The sequence below is a fragment of the Canis lupus genome, chromosome 23 (assembly GCF_048164855.1).
Source record: "Canis lupus baileyi chromosome 23, mCanLup2.hap1, whole genome shotgun sequence".
Lineage (NCBI taxonomy): Eukaryota > Metazoa > Chordata > Mammalia > Carnivora > Canidae > Canis > Canis lupus.
Genome location: NC_132860.1, coordinates 25,796,202 through 25,806,160, shown reverse-complemented (window position 1 = coordinate 25,806,160; position 9,959 = coordinate 25,796,202). Strand labels below are relative to the sequence as shown.

Genomic DNA, 9,959 nt, shown 5'->3' with positions numbered 1-9,959 from the left:
CAGCTGAGCACAGAGCCAGGCAGACAGCACCTGGCAGAAAGGGGGATATTTGGGAGCAGCATAAGTAACAAAGTTCTGGACCTGGCTCTCATTTGTGGTTATAGGAGCAACAGGATCCCTGAGGATTATTAAGTGCAGGCACTGGACTTACATGCTTTCTAGGCAACAGCTCCTTTGTATTTCACAACCCAGAGGGAAGGAAGGATCATTATCCTTATTTTATTGGGGAGGAAACTAAGCTTTAGAATAGACAGGCAACTGCTTCACTTTGGCATAGGCAGTAGCAGAGCTGAGATTCAAACCCAGGTCTTATTTCTCTGATCTGAAAGAATCCAACAACTGTGGATTCTACCTACTGGAACCAGAATGATTCATCTGACACAGATATGTCTGTCTCTTTATTTGAACTGATTGCCAGAGAAACCCCAAGGCCCACCATGGAGCAGAAACTGGATGACAAAAGGGAAGGATGGATAATAGATGGAGGCTCACTTAGGGTACCCACATTTGTGAGAGCTGAGCTGAACCCAACTTGGTCATCAGAACCCGGGACATGCGGAGTGGACATCTGGGTCGGGCTAGACCCGGCCAAGGAGCCAGAGGTACAGCATGGGGGCCAGGCTGAGCAGGAGATGCTCAATCCCTTGGGGCATAACCCCAGCGTTCCTGGCCCCTGCGTAGAACCTCGCCACCTCCTCATTGGGGTTACCCTGGGCCGGGTCAAACCACATCTGGATGCAGCGGCCACTCCCCCGCCTGTAGTTGGTGGCCTTGTAGGAGTGATCCCAGATGCCCTCACACAGGGCTGCAGGCGTGGGAAAGTAGGCCTCAAATGTGCGGCAGGTGGTCCTAGCTGGACACTTGTTCACTCCTGCAGGGGAGAGAGGGCAGGCACATTCACCCCACCCCCCACCCCGGGCCCAAAGCTCATTTCTGGCCACCCCCAGAAATCCTCACCCAATCCCAGATCCTCAAAGCCCCCCTCCGTCTCCCCACCCCCAAGCCCTCACCTGAGGTCCAGTTCCAGCCCCTGTGCCAGTTGCTCTTGCAGGTGTAGGAGGTGCGGCAGTCCTGCCACCATTGCTCACAGTCCTCTCTGCACAGGGGCACTTGCAGGATGCGCTCCTTGCGCCAGCTCTGGTTCACCTGCGTGGGAGGCCAAGAGGGAGGGCTCCCTTCAGCCAGGGGTGGGGGCAGCCATGGCCTTGCCCAAGCTGGATGGCAGCCTGCTGGGTGGGGGTGAGGGGCAGTCCCGTACCTCCTGGATCCAGGGCCCCAGGTTGGGGGAGCACTCATAGAGACAGTTGTCCTGGATGAAGTGGCGCTTGCAGGCGGGCTCCATCTTGCCGCAGTGGTCCCAGGTGAAGTTATACAGGCGGGAGGTGTCCTTGTGCAGCTCCTGGCTGGTGCTGACGGTGCAGCAGGCCTTCTTCCTCCAGGGAGTGCACTGCGTGGGGGAGACCCGGACTAACTGCCCCCTTCCCCACAACCTTCTGCCACCTCCAGCCTTTTCTGTTTGGTTCTCGTTCTCCTGCCTCAAGTGGGTTATCCCAGGAAAGTTTACTGTGAGGACCCCTCTGTTCTTGATGTCCAGGAACACCCATCTGAGGGGAGACTCAGTCACAACAGGGCTGATCAGGGCTTGAGGGAGCTGGAGAGAAACCCTGTCCTCAGGGGACAATAGCTGTCATTTATGCACCCCTTCACACTTTTTTTTTTTTTAAAGATTTTATTTACTTATTCATGAGAGACACAGAGAGAAAGAGGCAGAGACACAGGCAGAGAGAGAAGCAGGCTCCATGCAGGGAGCCCGATGTGGGACTCGATCCCAGGACTCCAGGATCAGGCCCTGGGCTGAAGCCAGGCCCCAAACCGCTGAGCCATTCAGGGATCCCCCCTTCACATTTTATATAGAAAATTCTTTGATTTATTTATTCATTGAAAAATAATTACTGAGGGGCACCTGGGTGGCTCAGTCAGTTAAGTGTCTGCCTTCAGCTCAGGTCATGGTCTTAGGGTCCTGGGCTGGAGCCCCACATTGGGCTCCCTGCTCAGCGAGGAGCCTCCTTTCCCTCTCCTCTCTGCTCTCCCCGCCACTATCTCTGTCGCTATCTCTGTCTCTCTCTCAAATAAATAAACAAAATCTTTTAAAAATAATAATAATTACTGAGCACCCATTTCTATTCCAGTCACGTTCTAGATGCCGAGAATATGATAGAGAACAAACCAGACAGCAATATGTGTTCATGGAACTTACATCCTATCCTGATCAGTGGGGACACACAGTAAGAAACTAAGAGAAAAAAAAAAGTCTAGTGTCAGGATCTGATCAATTATATGGACAGAATTATAGCAGGGAATAGGAATGTGGAATATGAGATAATCTTTGAAATTTTAACTAAGGTGGTTGTGAAAAGCTTCACCGGGAGGTGACATTTTGAGCAAAGGAAGAAGGGAATGACCTACGTGGTAATGTATGCTGAGTAACTTCTCAGCAAGTAATAGGGTCTGTTTCCCCAGAGGTGAGGCCAGTGCCATGGCAGACCCATAAAAATATTTGCTGAAAGAAGTAAACGAAAGACCTAGTTATGATTTCCCTAAATCTCAACTGAACTCCATCTTACATATAGACACACCATATTTTAGCAAGTGTTTAATATAGATGGGCTTTTTCAGGACTGCAAATACTCTGAAAAAGAAAGGCCTTGCTATGTGCTTTGTTTTACCGGAATTATTCACTGTTATAGAAAATTATGTCATCAGTGGCAACATAGCTTAGCATATTTTACAGCATTTAAGTTGCCAATAGAATACACCTGTTATTGATCTACAGCTGTACAGCTGTAACTGTCCCATTCATAGCAATTTGGTGAACAAAAACAAAAATGCTGTTTGATAGTGATTTCTAACGTAGTCATGCCAGAGAATTAAAATATTGAAATATATTTTATTTTATTATAAGTTACTTCCTTTGTGCTTCTCCTTTGTATTACAGATAGAGAATTATGTTGATATATATATATATATTTTTGATATATATTTTTTAAGGATTTTATTTATTTGAGAGAAAGAGAGCATGAGCAGGGGGCAGAAGACAGAGGGAGAGGGAGAAGCAGACTCCCCACCAGGCAGGGAGCCCATGAGGGACTCAATCCCAGGACCCCGAGATCATGACTTGAGTTGAAGACAGATGCTTAACCAACTGAGCCACCTAGCTGCCCCTCGTGTTATTTTTTTAAGTTAAATATGCAAATAAGTTCTATTGGCTTTGAATTTTATTCCAGGATAGAAAACAGAGTCTAAAGAGTATTTATCATAAAAAGAAGACGTGGAATCTCAATAGAGTTGCAACCGACTGGCATCCACTTTTACAGAATGTGTGAATGTACCGCACCTGTTACCCTGTATCACAGCCCTAAGAGACCTCCTCTACCCTTGACACTCCATGGACTGGCTCACAGTGAAGGTAGGAAGAACCGTCTTCCCCAACAATCTCTCACCCTCCAAACCACTGAGAGTGCCCACCCGAGTCCTCGCCCTACGCCACCACTGGCTGCTTACGTCTCAGCCCTCTGTGTCCTTGGCTTCTCTGGGCCTCAGTTTTCTCATTTGTGTTATGTAGGGGAGAATGTTGTCTCCTACCTCAAAGGACCGACAAAGGGAATATGAAATCATGTGCAGTAAACACAACACCTGATAAGTACTCAACAGTGATTAGATCATATCATCACAGCCATGGAATTCTCTGAGGAGGCCACCTCTAAAACCACCTCCACCCATACACGCCACCTTACCTTCATCTGCTCCCATAGCAATAACCTGGGATGTGGGGGTTTCTGAGCAGTTGGTCCTTCCCCTACCACCCTGACTTGTTCCCACGTTAGAACCGCCCCCCGCCTCAACTTGAACCACCCTTCTGCCTCACCTGGGCATGCAGTTTATCCTCTGGGCCTGGCTTTGCCTTGTGGTGCTTGGCATCCATGCAGACGTTGAGCAGGTCTGTCCTGACCCGGGCCCTGCACGTGGGGGCTGTCCAGGCCAACAGCAGCACAAGCGCTATCAGTCTCCAGGCCATGTCTTTCTGTCCCTGCAAGCGGAGGTCAGGGAGGTCAGGGCCTGAGCCAAGAGAGCCTCATGCAGGGCTCCCCTCAGCCCTCTGTGTCCAGTGAAGGATGGGGTCAGACCCTGTTCCTTCAGTGCTGGGCTGCCGAGGCTCCCCAAATCTGAAGAAGAGAAGCTTGGCAAAAGGGGGCTTTCTCATCCCAGGCTTGCCAGGCTCATTCATCCACCTGGGATGAGTAGATCAACCCTGGGAGAGTTTTCCTAAATTGGAGGACATGTCTTTGTGCCCTCATCTTCTCTCAAATTTACTTAAGAAAGGTAATTAAAGGGGATCCCTGGGTGGCTCATCAGTTTAGCACCTGCCTTGGGCCCAGGGCATGATCCTGGAGACCTGGGATCAAGTCCCACATCAGGCTCCCAGCATGGAGCCTGCTTCTCCCTCTGCCTGTGTCTCTGCCTCTCTCTCTCTCTCTCTGTCTCTCTCTGTCTCTCATGAGTAAATAAATTTAAAAATCTTTAAAAAAAAGAAAAAAAGAAAGGTAATTAAATAGTTCAGAACCATGCCCTGCTCCCCTGAAAAGGGCCAGGGACACACAGTGCCCTCACGCCATGTCCAGCAAGTGCTCTCCATTACACCCTGGCTCACCTGGGTTCCCATGCCAGTTTGGAAACCAGCAAGCTGGGGGAAGGCAGTGACCCAGCTCTGCTGAGTTCTCCCAATCAGCCCTGGGGTCAAGGGGTGTAACACACAGGTGGCATTTGGTTAAATAATGCAGAAATAGAAAGAGTAGTGGCTTCTGACTTTTGCTTCCTCAGACTTTTTCCTTCTCTGTTCTCTAAAGCCATTTCCTTCCTCTACCTTGTCATAATACTGGTCTCCTTGGCTCTTTCTAGACTAATGCACCAGATCCCTATCCTACCCTTCAGAAAACAAGGGCAGTGATCCCTGAACACTAGATACAATATGAAAGTACCCATGGGGGTGCCGGGGTGGCTCATTCGGTTAAGTGCCCGACTCTAGATTTCAGCTCAGGTCATGATCTCTGGGTTGTGAGATCAAGCCCGATGTAGGCTTCTGCACTGGGCATGAAGTCTACTTAAGAGTCTCCCTCCAAAAAATTTTAAAAAAAGAGTCTTCTTCTCCCCCTCCCTCTGCTCCTCCCTGCCCCCCTCCCCCAACCCTGTCTCTCTCTCTCTCCCTCTCCCCCCACCAAAAAATCAGTCAATGAATTAATTATATAAAATAAAAGCACCCCATGCGGAACAGCCAACTAGACAAGTGCTTAGAGTCCTGGGAGTCACCCAACAAAAGTGACAGCCCACTTCTCTCTTCCTGACTGACCCTTGCCCATCCCCCGCCCCCACTTCCATCTGTTAAAGATCTGTTTTTTTGGACTGTTGCTGAAGTACTTGAATAGATAACACAGAATGCTTCCTCTCTCTCACCAACCCCACATCCCCACAAAGCCCTGGCCAAGGGTCCTTCCAAAACCTTAATGGAATTCATTTCCCTTGGCTCTCTGTTTGGGATCAGGTCTTCCCTCCTCCCGGGTTCTTCTTCCCCTTAAAGTCACCTTCCCCACAGGAGCTGGAGTGATTCTTTCTTTCTCTCTTTCTTTCTTTCTTTCTTTCTTTCTTTCTTTCTTTCTTTCTTTCTTTCTTTCTTTCTTTTGTTAAATTTTGTTTATTTATTCGGGAGAGAGAGGAGAGAAAGCGGCAGGGAGAAAGCGGCAGGCGGGCGGTGGAGCAGGAGGAGAAAAACGCAGGAGGGAGAAGCAGACTCCTCGCTGAGCAGGGAGCCGGAAGCGGATGCAGGGCTCCTTCTCACAACCCTGGGATCAGGACCTGAGCCAAAGGCAGATGCTTAATGGACTGAATCACTCAGGTGCCCCCCACCGCCGCTCCCCCACCCCCATCCAGAGCGATCTTTCTAGAGAAAGATCTGCTCCTCCCCTACCCAGTGTCCCTGTCACCCTTCCCTCCTTAGGGCATCTTGCCTGAGCCTCCTTTGCGGCTGGGAGCACACACAGCTGTGTCTGGACTGGCCTCTTTTCAGCCTGGCGATGGCTACAGGCCTTGGACTTTCCCCAATGGTCTCTGAACTCAGCCAGGCTAGACTGACTGTAAGGGCTCTGATTACCACAGAGTGTGATTTCTGCTTTCCGCTCTGGTCTTCCTTGTTTTCCAGACCCCACCCATTCAAGGCTCCCTTAGCCCGTCCCTGTACTCACTCCTGGCCTCATTCATCTCTTTATTAATTTCTTCATTACGGGATCATAGCTTCAACATTCATCAACTCCTAGAGAAGTTCATCTTTAAGGGGGAATCTGAATTTTTGAGGCATCCCAAGTCGTTGTTAGGATGAAGCTAGCTTGAGGGGCATGAGGTGCAGTAGGAGGAGAACCCAGGCTTTAGGGTCAGGCCATGGGTCCCAATGACAGCACCGTCCCTCATACCATCTTAGAAAATGTCACTGAGCCTTTCTGAGCTTTAATTTGCTCACCAGAGGATTGTTGAGAAGTATATATGGAAAAGCCTGGCAGGGCAGCCCCGGTGGCTCAGCGGTTTAGCACCACCTGCAGCCCGGGGTGTGATCCTGGGGACCCTGGATTAAGTCCCACATCAGGCTCCCCGCGTGAAGCCTGCTTCTCCCTCTGCCTGTCTCTGCCTCTCTCTCTCCTCTCTGTGTATTCTCATGAATAAATAAATAAACTCTTTAAAAAAAAAAATAAAAAATAAAAAAATAAAAAAAGGAGGGCAGCCCCGGTGGCTCAGAGGTTTAGCGCCACCTTCAGCCAGGGGCGTGATCCTGGAGACCCCGGATCGAGTCCCACATCGGGCTTCCTGCGTGGAGCCTGCTTCTCCCTCTGCCTGTGTCTCTGCCTCTTTCTCTCTCTGTGTGTCTCTCATCAATCAATAATAAAATCTTAAAAAAAAAAAAAAAAGGAAAAGCCTGGCAGTAGGCTCAAATGATAGCTGTCAGGCTAATTTTTGAGTAACCAGGTAGACACAGTTAGAGGTTGAAGTACAGAAGTCAAGGTTCACAGAGAAAAATTGTCTCAAATCTGATAAATTATGTAATATCTCACCACCTCACATTTCTGGAAACATAAATAAGCATTTTTTGATAGCCTTTTAAAAAATTGTGGAGAAGCATACATTATATAAAACTTACCATCTTGAATGGATAAAGAAGATGTGGTCTATGTATACAATGGAATATTACTCAGCCATTAGAAATGACAAATATCTACCATTTGCTTCGACGTGGATGGAACTGGAGGGTATTATGCTGAGTGAAATAAGTCAATCAGAGAAGGACAAACATTATATGGTCTCATTCATTTGGGGAATATAAAAAATAGTGAAAGGGAATAAAGGGGAAAGAAGAAAAAATGAGTGGGAAATATCAGAAAGGGAGACAGAGCATGAAGACTCCTAACTCTTGGAAACGAACTAGGAGTGGTGGAAGGCGAGGAGGGCGGGGGGTGGGGGTGAATGGATGACGGGCACTGAGGGGGGCACTTGACGGGATGAGCACTGGGTGTTATTCTATATGTTGGCAAATTGAACACCAATAAAAAATAAATTTATAAAAAAACTTACCATCTTAATTATTTTTAAGTGTACAGTTCAGTAATGTTAAGTGTATTTATGTTGTGCAATCAATCTCCAGAGCCTTTGCATCTTGTAAAACTGATACCCTATTCTCATTAAGCCACAAGATACCATTTCCTCCTCTCCCCGGTCCCTGGCAACCATCATTCAACTTTCTGTCTGTATAAATGGACCACTCTAGATATTTCATATAAGTGGGAATCACACCGTATTTGTCTTTTTGTCACTCGCTTATTTCACTTAGCATAATGTCCTCAAGGTTCATCCATGTGCCAGAACTTCATTTCTTTTTAATAACTGAGTAATATTTCATTATATGCATGTGCTACATTTTGTTTATCCATTCATCCACTGATAGATCCTGGGTTGCTTCCACTTCTTGGCTATTGTGAAGAATGCTATTATAAACACAGGTGTACAATTCTCTTTCGAGGACGCTGCCTTCAATTCTTTTGAGTATATATTCAGATGTGGAATAGCTGAATCATATGGTAATTCTATTTTTGAGGAATTGCCATCATATTTGCCGTAATAATTACACAAGTTTACATTCCCACCAACAGTGTACAAGGGTTCCAATTTCTTCACATCCTCACCAACCCTTGTTATTTCCTGTTGGCTTTTTGTTTTTTAATAAAAGCCATCCTAGTGGGTGTCAGGTGATATCTCATTGTGGTTTTGATTTGCATTTCCCTGATGATGGGTGAGCTGAGTATCTTCTCATAGTCTTGTTGATTATTTGTAGACCTATGGAGAAATGTCTATTCAAGTTGTTTGCCATTTTTAAATTGTATTATACATCTTATTATTGTGGGAGCTCTCTAGTTCTCTCTGTATTCTGGACTAACCTCTTGTCGGATGTATGAGTTGCAAATTATTTCTCCCATTCTCTAGGCTGCCTTTTCACTCTGTTAACTGTCTTTGGGTGCACAGTTTCCATTTTGATGCTGCCCAGTTTATCTATTTTTTTCTTTTGTTGCCTTGCCTTGGCCGTCATATCCAGGAAATCATTGCCTCATACAATGTCATGAAACTCTTCCCCTGTTTTTTAAAGGAGTTCTATAGTTTTAGCTTTTACGTTTGGGTCTTTAATCCATTTTTAGTTAATTTTTATGTAAGGCATAAAACGAGGGCCCAACTTTATTATTTGCAAGTGACTATCCAGTTGTAACCCAGCCCCATATATTGAAAAGACTATTCTTTTCCCCCAATGAACTGTCTTGGCACAATTCAATTTGTCAAAACTCTGGATTCTCAGTTCTAATTCATTGACCTACATATCTTCCTTTATGCTACTGTCACACTGTATTGATTGTTGTAGCTTTGTAATAGGTTTTGAAACCAAAATGTGAGAGTCCTCTAATTTTGTTCTTTTTTTAAAAAAGATTTTATTTATTTATTCATGAGAGACATAGAGAGAGAGCAGTGACACAGGCAGAGGGAGAAACAGGTTTCATTCGGGGAGCTGGATGTGGGACTCATCCCGGGATCCCAAGATCAGGCCTTGGGCTGAAGGCGGAGCTAAACCCGCTGAGCCACCCAGGCTGCCCAATTTTGTTCTTTTTCAAGACCATAATGGTCTTCTTGTGTGTCCATATGGATTTTAGGATCAGATTGTCAAAAAAGCCAGCTGGGATTTTAGATAAGGATTGAATTGAATCTGTAGATCAGTTTGGGAGTAATACCCTCTTAAGAGTATTAAGTCTCCTGATTGATGAACATGGGATGTCTTTCCATTTAGTTAGGTCTTAAAGTTCTTTAAAACATGTTTTACAGGGATCCCTGGGTGGCGCAGCGGTTTGGCACCTGCCTTTGGCCCAGGGCGCAATCCTGGAGACCCGGGATTGAATCCCATGTCAGGCTCCCGGTGCATGGAGCCTGTTTCTCCCTCTGCCTGTGTCTCTGCCTCTCTCTCTGTGTGTGACTATCATAAATAAATAGAAAAATAAAAAAAAACATGTTTTACAGTTTTCAGTATACAAGTCTTTTACTTTGTTAAATTCACTTCTGTGTATCTTATTTCTTATGCTACTGTGAATGGAATTATATTCTTAAATTCATTTTTATTTTGTTCATTGCTAGTGTATAGAAATACAACTGATTTTTGTATATTGATCTAGTATCCTACAAACTTGCTAAACTCACTTATTAGTAATAACAATGTTTTGTGGATTCCTTAGGATTTTCTACATACAGTATCATATCATCTATGACTATAAAGTTTTACTGCTTCCTGGAGAACCACTAACTAAATGAACAGCCTTTGAGGGGCCCCTCTG

General features: G+C 46.1%; 1 protein-coding gene across 3 annotated transcripts; it reads right to left on the bottom strand.

The window, feature by feature from the left end:
• Window positions 1–385: 385 nt before the first annotated feature.
• On the bottom strand, window positions 386–6,220 carry LOC140614948 (folate receptor beta-like). Of its 3 annotated transcripts, XM_072794463.1 has the most exons (6): window positions 5,712–5,784; window positions 5,637–5,673; window positions 3,926–4,087; window positions 1,259–1,447; window positions 1,011–1,146; window positions 386–871 (listed from the first exon to the last, which is right to left on the bottom strand). In XM_072794463.1, exons 3-6 carry the CDS (start codon window positions 4,073–4,075, stop codon window positions 579–581), a joined length of 768 nt encoding a protein of 255 aa, XP_072650564.1. In that variant the 5' UTR covers window positions 4,076–4,087; window positions 5,637–5,673; window positions 5,712–5,784; the 3' UTR covers window positions 386–578. The 3 variants fall into 3 exon arrangements, with proteins under 3 accessions (XP_072650564.1, XP_072650563.1, XP_072650562.1); XM_072794462.1 differs by lacking the exons at window positions 5,637–5,673; window positions 5,712–5,784 and adding an exon at window positions 6,060–6,220; XM_072794461.1 differs by lacking the exons at window positions 5,637–5,673; window positions 5,712–5,784 and adding an exon at window positions 4,709–4,735.
• Between the last annotated feature and the right edge of the window lie 3,739 nt (window positions 6,221–9,959).